At 32.9% G+C, this 23,366-nt stretch overlaps 3 protein-coding genes across 3 annotated transcripts in view; all 3 read right to left on the bottom strand.

Annotated features, from left to right (window-relative positions):
• Positions 1 to 23,366, bottom strand: part of LOC127705450 (uncharacterized) — a 351,867-nt gene that overhangs the window by 229,593 nt on the left and 98,908 nt on the right. The window lies entirely within an intron of this gene.
• LOC127705454 (uncharacterized) lies at positions 3,547 to 12,449 on the bottom strand. The gene is made up of 3 exons (XM_052209778.1): positions 12,330 to 12,449; positions 9,603 to 9,788; positions 3,547 to 6,608 (listed from the first exon to the last, which is right to left on the bottom strand). The coding sequence occupies exons 1-3, from the start codon at positions 12,388 to 12,390 to the stop codon at positions 6,409 to 6,411; spliced, it is 447 nt and encodes a 148-aa protein (XP_052065738.1). The 5' UTR covers positions 12,391 to 12,449; the 3' UTR covers positions 3,547 to 6,408.
• LOC127705625 (uncharacterized) lies at positions 14,133 to 17,682 on the bottom strand. Its single transcript, XM_052209955.1, has 3 exons — positions 17,649 to 17,682; positions 16,645 to 16,791; positions 14,133 to 14,560 (listed from the first exon to the last, which is right to left on the bottom strand). Exons 1-3 carry the CDS (start codon positions 17,680 to 17,682, stop codon positions 14,349 to 14,351), a joined length of 393 nt encoding a protein of 130 aa, XP_052065915.1. The 3' UTR covers positions 14,133 to 14,348.

Raw genomic sequence — 23,366 nt, 5'->3', positions numbered from 1 at the left:
CTAAACCATATATATTCTGGTTTGTCATGCTAAGATGGTTTGAATGTTATACATGGTTAGTCCCCAGGGGTCATCCAGACCCCCTGTCATTTGAGAAAGTTCTAATATCTTGTAAATGGTCGAGATCCCCACCCCTAAACCATATATATTCTGGTTTGTCATGACAAAGCACATCAAATGAAATACAAGGTTAGTCCCCAGGGGTCACCCCCACCCCATGCCATTTAAGAAAGTTCTAATATCTTGTAAGTGGTTAAGATCCCCACCCCTAAACCATATATATTCTGGTTTGTCATGTGAAGATGGTTTGAATGATATACAGGGTTAGTCGCCAGGGGTCATCTTGACCCCCTGTCATTTGAGAAAGTTCTAATATCTTGTAAATGGTCGAAATCCCCACCCCTAAACCATATATATTCCTGTTCGTCATGTCTCGAACATTTGAATGACTTATACGGTCAGTCCCCAGGGTTTCCCCCCACCCCCAATGTTCTAATATTTTGTAAATGGTCGAGATCCCCACCCCTAAACCATATGTATTCCTGTTCGTCAGGTCTCAAACATTTGAATGACGTATAGGGTCAGTCCCCAGGGGTTTCCCCCACCCCCAATGTTCTAGTATCTTGTAAATGGTCGAGATCCCCAAAACCATATATATTCTGGTTTGTCATGCCAAGATGATTTGAATGATATACAGGGTTAGTCCCCAGGCATCACTAATGCATATAACTTCACTGGACTTTGCCCAATGTCAGGCGACCCTGGGAATTACGAATTATGGAAGCTTCATTTGGGAGACTTCGTAACAGCATCCTGTTACAATCATTTCTTGTTTTTTTAAATTTTCAAATGACTATTTCTCGAAAAACAGTAAGTTATAGACACATGCAGTCTTCAGTAATGAGAACAAGACAATAAAAAAAATAAACCAAAATATAGGGTGAGTCCCTGGGGTTCATCCCAACCCCCTTCAATTTGAAAATGTACTTTTATCTTGTAAACTGTCGCGATCCCCACCCCTAAACAATATATATACTTGTATAGGACAACAAAAGAAATCAAATGAAAATAATTTGGGGGAGTCCCCGGTGTCGTCCCACCCCCTCCTGTTTGAGAACTTGGAAATGGTCGAGATCCCCACCCCTAAACTATATATATTCATGTATGGGACAATAAAACAAATCAAATGAAATATAGGGGGAGTCCCTGGGGTCACCCCACCCCCTCTTGAGTGAGAACTTGTAAACGATTGGGATCCGCACCCCTAAACCATATATATTCATGTATGGGACAATATAACAAATCAAATGAAATATATGGGGAGTCCCTGGGGTCACCCCAACCCCTCTTGTTTGAGAACTTGGAAATGGTTGTGATCCCCACCCCTAAACCATATACATTCATGTATGGGACACAATAAAACAAATCAAATGAAATATAAGGGAGTCCCTGGGGACACCCCACCCCCTCCTGTTTGAGAACTTGTAAACAGTCAAGATCCCCACCCCTAAACCATATTTATGCATGTATGGGACAATAAAACAAATCAAATGAAATATAGGGGAGTCCATGGGGACACCCCACCCCCTCTTGTTTGAAAACTTGTAAACAGTCAAGATCCCCACCCCTAAACCATATATATTCATGTATGTGACAATATAACAAATCAAATGAAATATTTGGGGAGTCCCTGGGGTCACCTGAGTATGGAGTAACATCATGCACTTTGGGTTGAAGATGGGGGTCATTTACATTGATATATGAGTTGCTTTTGAAAACCTTGATGAAATATTAATTAATTTGCCTTAATAACCAATTCATTTAATGAACATAAATGTACAATATAGGAATGTTTAATGTTTGTTCTTTGCCTTGGTTTTAGGTTAACTGCCTACAGCGCTTACAGTGCTTTGATTTTGTTTGTTTATTGGTTTGTCATAAATCAGGCAATGGATTTTCTGCTATGCATTGTTTCCCATTTTGTCATGTCCGCGGCTTCTCTAGTCCCTATATGGTATAGATTTTGCTCATTGTTTATGCCCAAAGACCTATAGTTGATTATATCCACATCATTTGGACTATGTTGGATAGTTGTCTCATTGGCAATCATACCACTCATATTATTATATGGCAAATGGAAACAAACAACTGAAGTTGAACTGCAGCATATTTTATAGCCCAGAAACTACTGTAAATTCAGAAATTATTGCGATTTTTCAAGAATGGACAAAATTGAGATTTATTATTGCGATATCATGAAAATCTGTATACAGATATATGTAACAGACATCAGAATGCGAGTTCTTATTATTGCGAGAGTCACCCAGTCGCATTATTCGCATTAATAAAAACCTCGCAATAATTTCTGAATTTACAGTAGGTTTGGAGAGGCATCTGGTGCAGTCTATTGCGATATAAATGATTAAATCAATGGCATAAATGATCTGGGTAAATGTACATGTACACAAATATAGCCAGTTTTTGCATTCACCCAATAAAATGGGTCTAAATCAAATCCTAATAACTAAAACTGTCCTAGGTTAGGGGAGGGGGGGGGGGTGCCAGGAAACATGTTAAACACCACCACATTCTGTATGTGCCTGTCCCAAAATCAGGAGCCAGCTGCTATTCAGTGGTTGTCATTTATTGCTGTTTATCATATTTTTTTTTACATAGCTTGCTGTGCAGAATGGGTTTTGCTCATTGTTAAAGGCCATACAGTGACCTATTAGATGCTAGAACTTTCTACGAGATTTGTTCTATGGTGAAGAGTTCTCTCATTGGCAATCATACCGCATCTTCCTAATGTTATAACAGTTTTGTTCTGATTAGACAGGTATAATGTTTACATAAATTGAATAACTTAACACCATTTATTTGTATGTCTTGACAAGGATTTGTATACATGTAGTATAGTCTTGATAAAAGATTAACTTTACACAGGTCTTTAGTTTCAGGAATGTTTGGTTTAGACATTTCCCCATGAAATACATTTTCTTTGCTTAGTTTCCATTTTATGAATTTTGTTTTGTGTTTGTGTAAGTCACCCACTGTGAATTCTTTTATTTTTGTTGTAATCAATTTTTTCTAGATTGAAATAAAACAGTATTTTCAAGAATACATGATCAAGTTCTTCTGCTAAAGTTTGAATACAAACCAGTAGGAAATTTGTAATTCATGGAAAATTTAAATTTGTGGTTCATGTTTACTCACGAAAGATAATTAATCAACAGTATGCCATCAGTTCTCTTTCAAAATGCTGAAACTCAGTAGATATCATAATAGTTTATGACACCTGCTAAATCACAGCAATGTAAATACCGGTAAATATATTATGTTTTTTTTTTCTCAATATAAACATGTCCACTGTTTAAGTACATGTATTTGTTATTATTAATGGTGAAAGAAATTGGTGAATTAAATATTTTTGTCGGTGTGAAATTTGTGTTGGCTTTAGCACCATTTAGGTACACATTGTTGCTTTGAAAACAAGTCTTGCTTCTGAAATATTTTTGTATTTGTAAGGATGAAAACAAACTAAATATTAATATATAAAATTGTAGTTTTTATTATAATTGCATATATAATATAAAATGTCTTGGAATGTACATATAGTATATAAAAAAAGATGAGGACGTAATATTATATATACACACCATATGAAATGCAACTTTACAAAATGCTATAAAAATAGATTTGAATCTATTTATAATTCATTCTCCGATATGTATATCATAATTAACGATAATCAAAAAGTTAAAATCATGAAATTATTTGTGTTGCAAACTGGTACCTTTTCTGTAAAAACTTCTTACAAATGACTGGTATCTAATCTGCTTAAAATTAATGGTACATTATCTGGTCAAAAAGTCCAATACATGTATATGATCGGTATTTAATATGGTGTCATGGTTTTCAAGTATGACCGTAGTACTGATACCTTATTTCGTAAATTTGGTTTATGCATGTAACACATATAGGTTACAAGAGCGCAATTATTCGTAATGCATTTTCCATAGGGTACCAGTGGTGTTCCACATTTTATTTCTAGAAGACTACACAAACTAGAAAAAAATGGGTAGCAGTTCCTGTTACTAGAATATCAGCTTTGTAAAAAAAAATATATATATATGGTCATGTGGCAAAAGTTGACTAAAAATGCAGTTGAAAAAAACATCTATTTTTTTCGCTGCAAGGAAAAGGCAATTTCTTAATGGCTCCTCCCTACATACTACACCTTGTAAAATATGAATGAAATTTTTTGATAATTTAAATCAAAATGATTATGCTTCGATTAAAAATAATTTCAACCCTTTATCATCCAATTAAAAGCTGCACTAGATTGTATTCTGAGTACCATCTTGGGGTAAAAATTGTGCTGGTAAAATGTTAACAAATAATTGGGCTCTTGTAACCTATATGTTGTATGAATGAGTTCTCCCAGTGTCATGTGTTCACCTTCTAGATCCATTGCTGATATGGTTTTATATTGAGTCATATTAGGAAGAAGTGGCTAAATAGTGAAAAACATAGAAAAATCTACCATTATAGAAAGAAGAGAAATATTTTTCTAAATTTTTTTTGGAATCCTGAAAATGAAAGGATGAAAACATGGTGTATTGGAACTCCAGTGGATATTCTTAGCTTGTAAGAATGACCATTCAGATTCTTTAAATGTATACCGTACATTAATTTAAATTTACTGATTAGCTTCCCAATTCTGGCACCAGATGACAAGTTTAATGGTAAAGATTCGCACACCTCAGATTTTTAAAACTCCCAGAAATTTTGCAAACTAGCTTCTTCTTGCAACCTTTTAAAAACCACTTAGTGGACACAACCAGTTATATTTCCTTTTCATGGTTTAAATTACGAACAAATATGTACAATAAAATATAAACAAATCAATAAAAATTAAATGGCACTTCTTGCTTATTCATAGAAATACATATTTACAAATCAGCTTACATTTATCCTGGAAAAGATAATGAAATTGCTATTTTGTCATTATATCCAATACCAAGAAATGTTTACAATCTGATCTATGAGTTTCTTTAAATGATTTCTGAGCAAATTAAATTTTACTTTATCAGTGGAGTTTTTTTTTGTTTTGTATAATGAGTTATTTCCCCTTTAAAATATAGAAAAAGTATGACTTATAATATGAAAACTGATAAACAATTTTTGATTCAAATAACATTATTATAGAAATACTTAATTCAAAATAACATATATATAATATATATATATATTGTGTAAATTATGTTCATAGCATAAAGGCACAATAAATCTGAATTTTTAGAGGAATAAAACTAAAAATTATCTTAATAATTTAAAAAAAAAAAAATCAAACTATATACCTATGATTTACTTGGATAAACTGGTACATTTTACATTATTCAAAATTTAACGACATCATGGTTTCATGATTATTATATATTTTTGAGAAAGTTTTTATACAAAATTAGACATTTTTTTTTTTACATCAAAGGAAAATTGCCAAGGTAGTGATGTTATTGCAATCAAAATATTTGAGCCTCTTTTTGGATCAGCAGTGTAAAAACTTCTCAAGAAAGTAGACATGCCCTAAAAACTCTTTTACAAATATATGGACCTTTTTCATTATGATTTTTAACTAATTTAGGATTTATTTTACTTCTGGCTGAACCAACTACTTATCTAAATGATTGTTTGAACTCTAAATGATGTTACTGCATGTTTTCTACTTAATCACTGGTCTGAGAAGAGTCAATTTCAAATTGGTCATAAGAAAAAAGGAAATTCTTAAAAACCTGACAAGTAAAAGTCATTTTTGTTTATTTCATGTAAAAAAATACAGAAATTTCAGTTTTCGTAAATTTGGCAATATTTTTCATTTTTGGGTTGAAATGTGGATTTTTGAAGAATCAAAAATGAACCATCAGAATTTGATGTTTATGATTCAAGAAATATTGTGTGAAAATATTGATTCTTTTTTTTAATCACTTTTTAAAAGTTATCTATTGTAACAATAGAAATAATAGAGGTGGAACCTTTCTTTTGTTATTGAGTATAGGTTAGTGAATATTTTTTAAATAAATCTTTTTTCGATAGTAATGAATATATGGTCACCCATGTAACACTATCTTAAAACACTGAAGGTCTTGGCTTGCTGTGAAAATTAGGCATCCTCAACACAAATATCTGAATAACAATTAATTTTGTGAATTTAATATTTATGAAAACCTGAGTAGTTGTCAGAATTAGGACAATTTCCACATGTACATTGTAAATTTGGGCACAAATTATCCTCTTCCCCCTAAATGAAATAACCCATTCTGTGTACTTAATAAACAATAAAAATCTATGATTTTATCTGCTTCTATCTACAACATTATGATCAATGAAGTTATAAACAAATGTGTCAATTTAAGATCTTTTCGACAAGAACACAGCCACTAGCATTGCTACAATGATTGATATTAAATTTGGCATGATAGTCCTTCCACTGTTACAACCATCAGAGCTGCATAGGCACTCAAAATAAAATCCTCCCGCTGATCTTTTCCAAAAACATCCATCTTTTTTACCAGGTCTTTTGACACAAAATCTTGATACAACTTGTACATCTGGAAAGAAAATATTCAGTTGATTTGATTTGATTTTTGGTGTTTTAACACCACTTTTAAGCACCGCTTTTGGGCTATTTCGTGGCGGCCAGTTTTTATTGGTGGAGGAAGCCGGAGCACCTTGAGAAAAACCACGACCTTCGATAGGAAAACTGACAATCCTAGTCAATTAAGATTGGAGTCGAGTGCACCCACCAGAGCGAGGTTCGAACTCACAACCTCAGTGTTGACTGGCTAGTGATTACAGTAGTAACTACTTAGACCACTCGGCCACCGAGGCCCCAAATATTCAGTTGAAAATCTACATACAAACATTTTATATCGAAGATAATTATTTGTTCAATATATTTCCTGTTATAACCTGTAATTTGTTAATAGTACCCTGCTTCTGCATGCTTCAATGCACAGCAATGACACACTTTTGGAATTTGGGAAATAAGGGGTGCAAAAGTGGGAATATGGGATATAGGGGTAAAAAAAAGTAGGATTTGGGAAAAAGAATGCAAAAAAAGTGGGAAATTGGAAAAATACAAAAAAGCTGGGATTTGGGAAATAAGCATACCTGTGTCTCCCCTCACAGATCTTGTAGTGATATCATTATAAAGAAAAGAATTACTATCAGACCATAGGTAGGGGATGTCCTAAATTTACAGAGAGGTCTGGACTTTTGTTCTTTGTTGAATGTTTCAATGTGACAATAATCCTTTTTGTGAAATGATTTAATACACCACACTGTGACACATATGACCCCTTCTTTTACCTTATAATAATAAGGAGATGTGGTATGATTACCAATGAGACAACTCTCCATCAAATACCAAAGTATCACTGTACGGCCTTCCAGATTGAGGAAAACCAATGGACATTCAACTATCTAAAGCCCAGTGTTTTCCCAGGCTATTCAAGCATTGCGGTACCGCAATGCAACTATCATGCCGCAACGCATAAATTTCGACCGCCATGCTTTCATCATTGCCGCAATGCATCCCGCTATGTGTGAAAATTATAACTATGTAAAATATTTATTATTGATATTTTGAAAGTAAAGTTACAAGTGACAACACTCCACAGGTGTTTTAAACTCATCCGACTGAATTGGATGCATCATGTCGCGCGTACTGGGATTTTACAACCTTCTTAATTAGTTGGTTATACATCAAGACTTCTGTTACATAATAGAAGTTGCCAGTTAGCTGATAAATAAATAGTCAGATTAATCCCCAATGCATATCTTTCTGTGCTAAATAAAAAGTTTAACATTTTCCAGTATAAATTTCACCTTAAAACGGGTGTTTGACATCGTTATTTTACTGTGATCTTTAAAAAGTAAAAATTTAAAATTTGGTATAGTTTCTGGTATTAAAAAATAAAACTAACATAATTTCACAGAGAATGGACAAAGCTTTTTTATTAATAAAGTTTCAGTTTTTTCATCAGCTATATTTACATCGATGAATTATTTTTTGATTGGTCACAACAACCAGTTATTTTTTAGATTAGTCGCGGTTGAATTATATCAAAGAATACACATCACCGCCACCGGGCCAAGAAAAAGATGTATCTTATGAAATATTTAAATGATTTGATAGAAAAACTTTCAAAACATACTTAGTTATTTACGGTAATATTGTTTTTAATAAAACTTGTGTTGTTCTTTTTTTATTTCAATGGGTCACATAAAGCATAAGTGTAGCGGATTCATTTGCCGTTTTTTACACAAGTGGGGCTAAATTTCTTTCACTTCAGCAAGATAGGATTTTTACAATTATGAAGCGTTATAAATAAATCGGACAGGGATGTATTTAAAAAAAATAGTTAATTGTCATGAAATAAAATGTCAGCTTATCTTCCAAACAGGTAATTGCCAAATATGTCATCCGTATGTCCGTATGTCAGGTATTCTTCATTGACGACTTCTGTAATTAACGCAAATAATTTTTTTTTATTGTTTCCTGTAAAATCTCTGTGAAGCAATGATGACATTCAAAGTTTTATTTAACAACTTGCTGTTGATGCTGAAACCATTCTATCAGCAAACTGAGGACACTGTTAGTGAAAGAATGTAAAGACATGACATTTAGGCAGACAATGAACAAAGTTGCCAGTCTTGGAACTTTGTATCCTTGTCTGTCTAAGTATGCAGCAATTGATCTTGTTTTGCCAGTTTCAACAGCTGATTGTGAAAGGTGTTTTTCATGTTCAAACAGAGTTAAAACACCTTTGAGAAACAGACTATGCCAAAAAGTGCTGAATTGCTTAATGCATATATCAATTGAAAGACCAAAGGAGGAGGATTTTGATTTTGAAAAATGTGTGGTGACCTTTGGAAAGTTGAAACAGAGGAAAATATCAAAAACATAATGTGTACATGGCATTAATTTGTAAATAACTATTGCAGACTGGATTATTTTTTTTATTGTTTATAAGGTCTTTCATTAATTCCTCTCATCTGTAATAAATACTTTAAAGTTCCATGACTTATATGAATTGCTGTACCTATAATAAAACAATTATATTGGTGTATGGTTTTAAACATATAAATTATGTTGTGTAACTAATCCTAAAAAAGAAGCGTTGTGCGCCGAGTTGCAAATTCACCATGGACCCACCATGCATGAAAAATTTTCTAGGGAAGACACTGAAGCCTATTATGTACCAAGTCAGACTATCTGGAACATGTTTTGTTAAATGTTATTTGTCTTAATTTTGTACTTTTTTTTCAAAGGTGTTTATTGTGTCTTTTGTACCTGTCACCAATATTTTTGACAATTCATGTTATTCTTTTTTAAGAGGGTTTTGGTGATGGTTTACAGAATAGAAAATAATGGACAAACAGTGCAGTATAAAGGGCGCAATAAAATAAAGAATAGAGAATAATGGGCAAAAAAGAGAAAAAAGACCTAAAAATTAGGTAGCTCCCTTATGTATTACATGGCATATTTTAACCCTGAATGTGTAATAAAATGTAATATTTATTTTTTCTTTTAAGCTTACCTCTCCATGTTCCTGTCACGTATCCAGAATCTGATAAATATTGTAAAGTTTTAAATTTTATACAATGGGTATAATCGTCACTACATTCTGACATTCCACCAATGTTGTTCATATCAGCCGGTGTGAACGGATCATTACATCTTTGATCATCTTTTGCTTGACATTCATAACATTGTAAACAGGTTACTGAAAAAAAGAATGTAAAGTTTACAAAATTGTCATAACCAGTATACTGCTCCATGGTAAAATAGAAGTAAATTATAATATTGTACAATTCATCTCAATTTTAAACCTTGCAATATATTCCATATCACACATTTATATATATATATGTATTTATTATATACATGATATACTTAGTAGTAAATACAGATAAATTGTATGTGTAATACAATCATTGGCAAGCGTGCTGTATCAGCCACCCGTGATGATATCGATATCAGCACGGTTGCAAAGGCTTTATCACACCTTTAATCTGTATGATGTCACGTCATCGATTGCAGTCACTGTTGCAGAGGCTTTATCAAACCCCCAATCTGTATGACGTCATGTCAAACCTATAATCTGTATGACGTCATTTCAAACCTCTTTATCTGTATGACATCATGTCACATAAAAAAACATAAACGTGAGGTACATATGTATATAATAAAGTGTATATGATATGGCTTTTTTCAATATCAAACACGGTATCAACCCTCAACCAATATAATCCCTCGAGCAGAGCTCTTGGGATTATATTGGTGTCTCAGGTTGATACGGATGTGATATTGTAAAAGCCATATGATATTCTCTATTTATTATATACTTAGTAGTAAATACAGATAAATTGTATGTGTAATACAATCATTGGCAAGCGTGCTGTATCAGCCAGCCATGATGATATCGATATCAGCACGGTTGCAAAGGCTTTATCACACCTTTAATCTGTATGATGTCACGTCATTGATTGCAGTCACTGTTGCAAAGGCTTTATCAAACCCCTAATCTGTATGACGTCATGTCAAACCTATAATCTGTATGACTTCATTTCAAACCTCCTTACCTGTATGACATCATGTCACATAAAAAACATCAACTGTATATGATATGGCTTTTTCAATATCACACACTGTATCAACCCTCAACCAATATAATCCCTTGAGCAGAGCTCTTGGGATTGAGCAGAGCTCTTGGGATTATATTGGTGTCTCGGGTTGATACAGATGTGATATTGAAAAAGCCATATGATATTCTCTATTTACATATTTAAATAGAAGGACATGCGTGCTATATGTCAATGACACAACTACCCAACAAAAAATAGAATAAACTGTTGACACAGAGATATGTCTCACCTGTCAGCAGCAATTTCAGAAAAAGACAATCTGATGGACAGCAATAGTGCTAATTAATTCAAAGTCGCTGGATCATGAACTTAAAGGGACAAAGCCTTGAAATAGTCCACAAACTGAGATGTATTGATAGTAATGCAACTTTACATAAATATCATTGTCTATCACAAGTAGTTCCTATCAAACTGATTTAAGCAGAAACCTCAACATTGAAAATTGCTAATTATTATAAGTCATTGGACTATGACGTATGAGGGCAAGCCCTCGAAATAGTCGTCAAAGTGATATGTACTGATAATAATGCACTTTTATTCAAAATATCATTGATCTATCACACTAGTTCCTATCTTACTGATTTAGACAGAAAACTAAACAATTGTTGACAACCGGCAAAGCAACACCTAGGTCTCGCCTTCCGAGACTTTTGTCACAGGTGAGACAAAACCAAAATACTTTTTAACAATCACTGAAAAGTCTGTCCTATGTTGTCTATTAAATTGGGTTTTCAATTTTAGGATCCATGTGTCTTAAACGCCTGTTGATCTGCAATTTTGATTTAGATTAGAAATGTATCAAAAATATAAACTCTAATTTTAACTGTGACTTTTGATTTTATTGTATTGAAAATTGAATTACAGTTAATTAATTCAGGTAATACATATACATCCTTACACAACCAAGTGACTTTAGTCTTATATCTTACTCCCAATATGTTATTCTGTTTTTCTGAGGGATCAATCTAGCAACTTAATTTCTGGAAAAGTAGATTCAAAAGTTGCTACTAAATATTTTGACCTAAACAAAAGCACTTTTCAATATTTTTGCTTAATTCAAAAATTAAGATTTTTTGCACTAAAAAACATTCAAAATGGGCTTCAATAGCCAGAATGGCTTATTATGAACCATTTGGGTAATTTTCCCCAACCTGTTAAACAATATAGATCATAACAAACAGGAAACAAAAGGACCAACATTTTTTTTTTTTACATGGACTCTCTGTAGTCAAAAGAATCTTTAAACTTAAATGATTATCATAAAGGAATATTTTACTAACATTAATTTTGCTCTCAGCTATAGAAAACTATACATTTTATTCCAAATTTGTTGACAACTTGTTTCAGATCAAAACCGGAAATGAATTTCTTACAGGTGTTTTATTGTTTTTTCGAAGTCGTTTGACTGTTTAAAGGATTTAGAAAAAAGATATTTCATATATCATGTTCAATTGACAAATCTTCCCGTGTATGTTGTAGTTAATCATATCCAGTTTTGAAATTCAAAGCACACCTGACGGGTCAGGTAAAAAAGGGGGGATGTAAACAATACGTCTTGGCGCCATTTTAAGAAGCTTTATACCACTATGTATCGTATATTTGACTTCTCAAACGTTTACCTTCGTTTATGTATATAAGCAGTAATAGAAATAAAGAAATCAACGTTTGATTTTCTGTCATTTTCGGTCCAATCTTCGAAATTTCATTACACCTGTGTTGTAAGCGACATCTGGCGATGAGTTATCTCCCCCTAGCATGACACAAATTTGACTCATTTGGAATTTTTCTTGTTATGTAATTGCAGGTTTCTCTGTGGCTATGTTTAAAAATTGTAAAATTGTTCGTAAAAAGTTTCATGCTCGGATTACCAATTCATATAGAAGAAGATGCATGTTTTATTTCCATTACATGGGCTTACAAATTAAAGAGCATAATACAATATAATTAAATTAAGACATTAATAAGATATACATACTGACACTGACAGATAAATCCAATTTTGGACCGACACTGCATGATTGGCAACGCAAATGATCCAAATTGGTTTCAGCGCAGATAAAATAACACAAACCAATAAATACTTGATCATGCTGATCCCAAATGAATTTAAAACAAATTCTCTTAGGGAGCCGGTTACACACAAGTTATAGACAATAATAGTTGTGTCTAAAAAGTTTCTACCAGGGGCACTCTCACATGTCAATTACATATCCTTAGCATTAAATTATATTGAAACATGCCATAGACTGCATGGGTTACACGTGTTACAGGTGCTTCAAGTTCATGTACTGATTTTTTTTATAATTTGATTTGTATACCTTTAGTTATTTCTCCGACCGATGGAGGTTAAAGGTTTGAGAACTAAAAAAATTAATTAACCAGGCTTAACCAGGAACATATATATTGATATACTGTTCCCAGGTTTAACACATCCACATGGTCGCCTGTCTGTCACAATTGAGTCAAGAACCTCGTCAGTGCGTGTTGTCCGTTTTATTGTATATTGAATGATCTTGAATGTGTTTTACGGTGGGTTATTAGCCTGACAATAATAAACATTTTTTAGACTCGAGCGATTCATGATATTATGTGATATATTAGTCCTGTCTACTGTTGAAGACCTATATTTCCATATGTATGCATGACCTCTTTTAATAGTTTATCATGAATATACTTTAAATTTTTTGTTTGTTTTTTTGTTTGTTTTTTTTTTTTGCTGTTCTTTACTGAGTTATATCCCACCACATCTCCTTTTTATATATATTATTGGCCAATTATAATCAAATTCTGAACAAATATCTTTGCATTATTCAAATAATCAAACAATACGAACTCAAAGGGTTGACTGGGGCAGTATTGTACCCTGGACTTCTCACCGCCGACCGTTAGACCCTCTGGGCATATAGGTCACATTGTGTAACAATGTTTAAATTGACACATGGACACATGGATCACATGCGCATGCCTTCCTTGTGTTGCGGTGTACTAGTACTAGTTCAGTGGCGGATCCAGAGGGGGGGTTCCAGGGGTTGGAACCCCCCTTTTTTTGACGATCAATGCATTTGAATGGGGACATATAGTTGGAACCCCCCTTTTATCCTGGGGTAAGAACCCCCCTTTTATAAATGGCTGGATCCGCCCCTGTAGTATCCATGTTTACCCCTTAATATACCTCTAAAAACCATATGTAGCAAAATAAATCTTTCAATAAAAAGGCATCATAATCGTAGCTGCTCAATCGTCACCCTGACCATCCGTCCCACTGCTATATCATGCGATATTAATATATTCTTGTATTGAATATAGGATCGTAGAACACAAGACACATATATCTAGTTCAATGTCTGACAAAAACTTACACACGGTTAAGAAAATATGTAAGAAAAGGAAATTGGATATGTATACTTACAATAAATCCAAGGCTTTCTTTCTCTATAAAGTTGCTCTGATATAAGTTCTGTTGTTCAAAATAAAGAAAAAGATACCAGCTTTCAGAAGTATAGACTATCGATGCAGTTTTGGCTTTATATACAGTTATGATTTTTAACATCCGCACTGTTGTCACAAAGAAAAAAAAATCGTAAACTAAACTTTTATCCTGCTTTTTACGCGTTAATGAATGATTTTTTTTTAAACCATTACAAAATAAAATCACAATAAATAAATTTGAAGAGTAAAGTGAAGGCTGCTACCACGTAAAAATTGTATCTCAGCTGTGTTCCCCTATTACAGAATTCTTCGTAACAATAGCACTGCTTCATATATCCACCAGCAGACGTCTTACCATAACACCCAGCACTCTTTTTGTACGAATTTCTGCGAACACATGTCTTTGATACTTTTTCCGTGTCTGAAATTATAAATTATAAATTAATAGTAATTTTCTCATGTCTAAAATTATACGAGGGTTAGGATGCGGTTTATATAATTACGTGATAGAGAATAATGGACCAAAAAAAAATAGAGAAAAATGGGCTAAAAATTAATGGATGGAGAATAAGGCGGTGCTAACATATAAAGAATAGAGAATAATTGGCCAAAAAATAAAGAATAGAGGAAAAAAGTAAACTGTCTACTCCAATCAATTAAGTCTTTAAAATGCTTTGTTATTATTTGATGTTCTAGTTAAATTGAAATTTTCATATGATTTATGATCACCTGTTCCTTCATAATATAAGTTCCAAATGAAAAAAGTATTCTGGAATTTCATTTCCACTGGAAAAAATATTACAGTATATGTTCCTAACGGAATGAATGGTATAGAATATTTTTCCAACAGAAACAGATATTATGACATTGTTTAGAACAAAGTTTCCAGTGGAACGTCTGTTAAGCGGAACAGCAACATATATGTTGGCTAGATATACTGTTCCCAGAGCGGAACAAATATCTCTTGGCTTTGAAAGTGAAAAAAAAATCTGTCAAAATATTACCTCTGTTCATAGAATACAGACTATATTTTCACACTACTACAATTTCAACATCAACCCTACAATTATGTAAAACTGCCAGTTGTTTCTCTCTATATTTTACAAAATGATCAGTAAAAGGGAGATAAGTTATGATACTTGCACAATGTCCCGTCCATCGACCAATCTGGGTTTTTTGTCTTTAATGAAAACTTGATCCTTCTTGCAAGTAAAATAGTAGATATAAGAGGGTCTGGATTTGGGAGGGGGTCTTCATTTCTGTATTCTTTAACAAAAATTTGCTATTTCTGTGAATAATACAAAAAAAAAATTAAATTGAGCTTTCTCAAAAATCTTGTTTACGCTTCTTTTTAACAATATTAAATTCATTATAAGTATTTTTTCAAATATTTTATTGCTACCAAAATTAGTTGATATAAATATTGACCATTGAAAGAGAAGTTATTTAAAAATCATTCCATAAATTTCAAGAGATGATAAACATTCCAATTTTCCACTAATTCTTTTACAGCAACTTTTAAATTTTAGAATTGTAGTTGTTTGTATTTTCTAAGAGGGCCAGCAAGTTCCACTTAAATGCGAAACGATTTTTATCCTCAGTTTAAGGTGTCGCACTCACGAAAACAAAGTTACAATTGAACACCAAAATTGTCTTTTTTTTTCCAGTTCCTTTATTCAAGGTCTTTCAGATATATTTTGTTCTGCAAATTGTCATATAAAGTAGACAATAAACAAAATCTGAACATTCTTTATGAAATTCAATTTCTTATTAAATTATGTTCATTGTTACATCCATAACTGGCTGACTGCACTCACTACATTCTTTTCGTTATCTTTTATATATTGAACTTAAACAATCAACGGATTCCGTTATCCTAATATGTGGTTGCACTAAGTTACGCTTATTAATAATAATAAGCAAAAATCAGTATTTTTTTTGTTAGGCTGTTTCTTTACAAAGGTGCTTAGAAAACAAAACTTGGTCATGTAGTTTTAGTTTCTTGCACACAGTTCTTTCATAAGATGAAATTCACTATAGCTAACTACCTGTATACAAGTAAAATAACTATTGCATATTGCTGTTATAATTTTGGTATAATTAAGGGAAGAGCGCATGTCCGGACAATGTAAACACAATTTTTCAAATTCGATCTTGGACAGCAACCTCTTAACTTTAGAATTAGTTGTTTTAATTTTTCAGGATGGTACAATGATTTGTATAGAATTATACAAATCCTTGGATGGTGCAATAAGTTTGCGCTAAAGGCATTAATGCTCCGAAAATTATAATCTTCTGTTTAAGGTCTCGTTTCCATGAGACTCGTCAAGTTGCATCAGAATCAAATTTGCTCAATATTCGTTCATTAATTCAAGATCTTTCAGAAGTTTATATTTCTTTGACTGCGAGTTGTCCTAAATAGTAGACTATACACAAAAAACGTTTTGTTTATTGTCTATACTATTTATGACAATTTACTTAGAAAAAAATACAAGCTATACTTACACCGAAATTTCCTCCAAGAATCATGCAGATGTGTTTTGGTATATGTCTTAAGGCAAGCAGAACAGTTGAATAATTGTCTGTCGGCCAAGTTACACTCGTCTCTAATACCTCGATGAAATACACCACACTGCCAACAGCCTATAGCTTCTGGAATGTATATAGAGAACAAAATTAACATATTGTGTCTAACAATACTGAAGGCATGGATAAAAATGTATAACAACGACATTGTACATTTTGGCTAGCTAAGGGTTACGATTTGAACCCTCCCTCAAAGAGAAGGGGACAGGATCGTAAACCCTTGATTAGCGAAGATGGACATTTTACAGCCGATTTCAATGAGTGTGTAGGCAAAGGTAATATCTTTGGTTAGCTTGCTTGCTAGCTGAACCGTGAAGTCATTGTTAGGTTAGGTAAACTACCCTCCTTTAAGAGTAGACTAGTCCGACAGATAACCAATCTATCTGTCTATAGGACTAGGCTACTTCGAACGGAGGGTAGTATACCATACCTAACAATGACTTCACGGTTCAGCTAGCAAGCACGCTAACCAAAGATATTACCTTTACTCATTGAAATCGGCTGTAATGAATCGCGGATGTTTGTTCCTAACGTTTGTACTTTCCTCAAATGCAAACACGTACTTTATTTGTCCTATATTTTTAAAACTTACATTTTCCCGTAAATCATTTCGAAATAATTTTTGTTTTGATATATCTTTAATACAAAAATGAAGAAATGGTTAAAGGAACAACCCCAAAATAAAAAAATAAGAAAACGTTAAACGCCAACACTTTAATAAACACAAAGCAATAAAATCGTTCATTGTTTTGTCTTTTCATGTTCTGGTTCCTTTTGTTTTTTGTTGTTTTGTTGTTTTGTTTTTTGTTTTCTGTTTTTTGTTTTGTGTCTTTATGTTTTCATCTTAAATCGTTTGATGTGTGACTGTCGTCAAGTTTAGTGCTTAACTGTTGAGTGTGTTTTTGTAGTTTTTGGCGTTTTACCATTTATATTTAGTGGTTGTCTATCTTTGTCCATATCTTTGTTTTTATTCTTGTTTACACCTTCGCCAAATTTATATCTTTATTTTTCATACAGTTTAACACTCATCTTATATGTAAAATACCCCCCCCCCCCCCTTTCCGCAAAAAAAAAAGAAAACAAACAAAAAATCAAAAAAACAAGTCAAAGAGATGCGAAGGATACCAAATGTCCCATTAAAACTCATAAGTCGAAAATAAACTGACAACGCCATTGCTAAAAAATAAAAAGGCAAAGAGACAAACAACAGTACACAACACAACATAGAAAACCAAAGACTGAGCAACATAATCCCCACTAAAAACTAGAGGTGATCTCAGGTCATCCGGAAGGGTAAGCAGATCCTGCTCCACTGATATCAATTTGAAAATAAGTAAATGGAAATAAGAAATGGCAAATTCAGAAATACGGGATAATGTCACAGTCGAATAATCACTTTTTAACTTGAATAATGAAACATAAACTATTTCATTATTCATTACTAAACATTGAAAACTAATGAATAATGATCTATTTCATTATTCAACGCAGCCCGTTTGTTTTCCTACATGTATGCATTGGTGTGACGTGGTCATGGGAAGCACGTACAGTTATGCAGGTTGGATTTTATTGTAACATGTAATATTGGCTTGAATGCCTTAAGTTTGTTATCAACCAATCAAAAGTACGGATTTTTATGAAACATACATGTAATGTAATTATTCACATTTAGTTACGAAAGTTATATCTAAAGACCGACATAGAGAAAAAGAATAAGAACTAGACAAAGTTTTGAGTGGAACAGGTAAAAGGCTTGAATAACCATAAATGTAGCTCAATAAGGGGGGCGCCCCATAAATCCACCTCTGTTGATAGGCAATAGGATGATATTAAAATATATTAATACGGACATGTGTATCAAAGAAAATCGATTCCAGCCTTATCTCCGTAACTATAATTCATCTGAACTGACTAAAATAAATGTATTTTAAGACACTATTCAACTGATAACCCATTCTAACACGTTTGTCATGTTTGTTAATTCATGTCCGGGTGACTGTACTGGGTGTGTAAAAAATGCAATTGAAAAGAACAAACATAGATAACACGTTTAATAAAGATAAATCAATAATATTGAGTCACAAGTTTAAAATTAAACAAATCGTAAAACATTTTGCTAGATATACTTAAACGTTGACTATGAAGTACAAAGTTCATTGACGATAGATAGATACATAAATAGTGGGGATTTGAAAGAGTATAATATCATGACAGCTCTAGAAAAAAAACTCATTTAAAAAAGAAAATTAAAATATCTTTAAAAAACTGCTGTTTATAGAGGGTGGTAAAAGGGGGGGGGGGGGGTGGGGGTGGGGGTGCTTGCACGGAAAAAACGTGAAATAAGACATAATTTCACGTTGAACGTGAAATAATTTCTGTCATTAACGTTGCACGAAAAATAAAGACTGTTGTGAACCTGAGTCACTGTCTTCTTGTATATATAAACTCTCTGTTTTAGTTGTTATTCCCGATTTAGTATACACATTTATGATGTAAATGGTTTACGGCTTTTAAAAAAGTATTTCTTGACGATCCCTGCCAAGTATTTGAATTTTATTTGAAAAATACCGAGAACGCAATATAAGCATTTGAAAATCACGATGCACGTAAAATTAAATATGCAGAACACGTTGAACGAGGCACCTGTCGTGCACGACTGAACGTTAAATAAAAAAGTAAAAACACGTTGAACGTGAAATAAAAAACGGCGATCACGTTGCACGAAAATAACCCTTTACCACCCTCTTTATAACCTCCAATTTCTCGGAGATGAAGTAAACGGCGTCGACGACACCGCGACTTAATAATAAATAATTTATTTCTCCTTTTTGCTTTGCATTTTAATAAGAAAAAATTGAAAAACACCGTTAAGCTTAGAAAAGTCGACAAGAGCAAAATATTTAATTTGTGAAAAAGGCTTTTTTTTTTTGGTCCAAAGTCTATCATATTCCTCATGATAACCATGTATACATACAGTCTGTTGACATATTCCTATCATTTTATTTTACAAAGTACTTAGGATTTTGTTCCCTGTATTCAAGAAAAAACCTCAAAAACTGTCAAAGTTGACTCGTCGTTCTGATACCGTTTTATTAATGAGGGGGGTCCCTGATTTCAGTAGTCTTTATTTTTTTCGCTCATTATTCTTTATCTTTAAAAATAATGGCTATTCTGTAATTATTAGATAAAACTGTATTCCGGACATTGTTCTTTTCTGAAATCTGTATATTTTTACCCGATTATTTAATTTTTGCTGTTATTCTTTATATTTTAGCACCCCATTATTCTCTATTCTTTATTTTTTTGCCCGCTATTCTCTATTCTATAAACCCCATCCACGCCCTCATTAATATGCAACGACGTTACTCAATCAACCAGATTATGTGTTACCGACATGATATCGCAAAACATTAAACACTACACATAAAGTATTTCTAACCAATTATGATTTTTTTCACTATAAGCATGATAAGTAAAAACATCCTTTTCCAGTCCGGGCTGAAATTACAATCGGTAAAATAGTTTGACGATTAATGCACGGGGCTATAAAGAAACGACTCTTATATTAAACCTCTCTTTTAAAGAAGTGATTTATTATGACAAGTCAATATAATACTAGACATAGTAGTTTGTCCCTAGTTAAAACTCGTTAGCAATAAAGTACGGAACCTTGTCCTCAAAGCGAGGCTAAAACCAGGTCAATATGTATGTCGTAGCTTTCTCCTTAAGGCCAAATGTCTGTTTGCTTTTTGTTTTTGTGATTTAGGATGAAGTTGCAGGCAACATGTTAATTTCATGTACTATAGATTCACTGTATTAGAATGTATATTGAAATATGTGTACTGTATTTGTTTCACCATGTCAGGGCCAAACTCTACACATTGTCAAATCTTACTGGAAATAGAATACATGTATAAGAGAGGTTTTATTATATACTAAAGATCGTATTTCACAATTTTACACATTTCCATGAATTGAAAAAAGTTATTCGGCGCTATATGTATACTATTGAATGCATTTTTAAACAGAAATTGCAAATTTAACATGTTTTTGTCAAATTTTACTTCGAACTGAGGACATCGCTATAACCACCATGATCTAATTTATATCCGAAATACAATACATAGCTTTTGGCTTCTAAAAATAATAAATGTTTTGGTTGACGATGTCCTAATTGTACATCTCTTGGATAAAAACAACAAATTTGCACAAACTTTCAAAATTGCGGGTTTTAGACATTCTTTAGGCGTTTATAATTTGATGACCTGTTTAGAAATAATCCAAAATATTGTTGGAACCTTTAAGAACACATACTTGGCTGTGATACTATGAATTTATGAATAGATTGAAAGACCTTTTGAAAATGGCCATGGTGTGAAATAATTTCAGGGGAAATTGGCCCTACTTCTTTATATAACAAAAATTCAGATCAAAAGGGTGAGCACATAAATGGAATAAAAAGAACTCTACTTTTACAACAGAGAGCAACACACTTTTTTCAAATTTAAAGGTACAAATAAAAGAATAAGAAGATGTGGTATGATTGCTAACGAGACAACTCTCCGCCACAGACCAAATGATATAGAAGTTAACAACTATTGGTCACCGTACGGTCTTCAACAATGAGCAAAACCCACACCGCATAGTAAGCTATAAAATACCCCAAAATGACAAACGTAGAACAATTCAAACGAGAAAACTAACTGCCTAATTTATGCACAAAACAGTAAACGAAAAACAAAATTAATGATATACAGCAACAAACGACAACCACTGAATTACAGGCTCCTGACTTAGGAAAAGTCGCGATCAAGTGATAAACACTTTGCCAAGCTTCATCTATTGTATGTAATTGCTGTTGATTTCCAACGCCAAAGGTAAAGTCATGTCAAAGGTTTTGATCAACCCAATACAGACTAATGGGTTTAAACTTTCTTTCTCCACTAACCCAAACCTTTAATACAAAGATACCTGGCTTATAATTTGGTACGTCAGACACGCGTTTCGTCTATATAAGGCTCATCAGTGGCGCTCGGATCAAAACAGTCGAAAGGTCAATTCAAATACGAAGTTGAAGAGCAGTAAAAACAGAAAATTCCCCAAAAAAACGTACCAAATACGACAAAAACATTCTATGCCTGGGGTGGGATAAAAACTCATGATTACAAACTTTAATTTTGGGGAAAGTTTTAAATTGTTGCCATTCTGTACTACATGTTTAAGATGATTATTTTAATGTATATACATACATAACATATAATATTAGACTACTAGTTTCTCGGTTTCAGAAACTTTGAAAAATACATTCTTTGCTGAAATATACTGTTTGAGAAAAGCTGAATAACTCAAGCACTTGTTCCGCAACATATTTGATTTAATGAATTCAACCAGTTTTAGTCGGCAAAGTCTATAACAATCTCGTTCATTATTGACTTAATAAAATATATGATTTATTAGCAGGTACTTCAAGAAATGAAACAGATGATTTATGAAGCAGTATTACGTAATCTATGATGTTCAACTTATTTATAAAAATAACACCATCATGCTTAAGTGCACTTCTTGGTAACAAAGCCCGGCAAAATAATAGGAGTATCTAAATGGTCACGTGGCATAATGGTACTCTTAAGCAGCCGACACAGAAAACGTGAATGAAGTCCATACAGTATGATAAAGTGAATTATTCGAAAAGACAATAAAACAGGGACTCTAGAGGAATGCTGTGTTTTAAGTATATAGGTCTTACTGAAGAGGACTAATGCATTTTTAGGTTATAGGCCTTGCCTACGTTTCAACACTTGACGATAGCAGAACACATTTAAAATTTTCGGTAAGTAATTTGTTATGGTAGGATAAAATTTCACAGAGGAAGTCGTTGTAACTTAAAAAAAAGATTTTCATATGCTCATCTGTCCTATTATAGTAACAATCAAATTAAACAAACTTGAATTATTTCAATTTCCAATTAGATACACAGAATTGACATGAAAGTATAAAAAAACTACTTGCTTGATCAAAAATGATGCGCTTAATATGTTCCTGACATTGGACATGCATACGAATAAGGCTAGCATGGCGAGGTTAAATAGCAAAAGTTACATAAACGAACGCAAAATAGAAATCAATAAAAAAGTATTTAACTCAATAATATCGGTATAATGTATCTCAAAAGCACAAGTACAACCAATCGCCATGAACATGCATGAAGTATTTGCCACTGGACGTTAAGAAAACATCAATCAAGTACAACCAAAACAAATTATAAACAAAACGGTATTTTTTTAATTCATTATATTGATGTTGTGGATATTTTTAGGTAATGCAAATACCACGTTGATATTGGAATAGTGCTTTAGCGCTATAGTAATAAGATGACTTTATGTACGAAAGGCATAACTCCTAATTTCGACTACTGTGGTACGATTGGATGGGGAAATTAATAAAATTGAGAATGGAAATGGGGAATCTGTCAAAGAGACAACAACCCGACCATAGAGCAGACAACAGCCGAAAGCCACCAATGGGTCTTCAATGTAGCGAGAAACTCCCGCACCCGAAGGCGTCCTTCAGCTGGCCCCTAAACAAATATGTATACTAGTTCAGTGATAATGGACGTCATACTAAACTCCAAATTATACACA

Source organism: Mytilus californianus, unplaced genomic scaffold (assembly GCF_021869535.1).
Source record: "Mytilus californianus isolate M0D057914Y unplaced genomic scaffold, xbMytCali1.0.p SCAF_6, whole genome shotgun sequence".
Lineage (NCBI taxonomy): Eukaryota > Metazoa > Mollusca > Bivalvia > Mytilida > Mytilidae > Mytilus > Mytilus californianus.
Note: the sequence above shows the minus strand (reverse complement) of the source record. Positions and strands in the feature narration are given on the sequence as shown.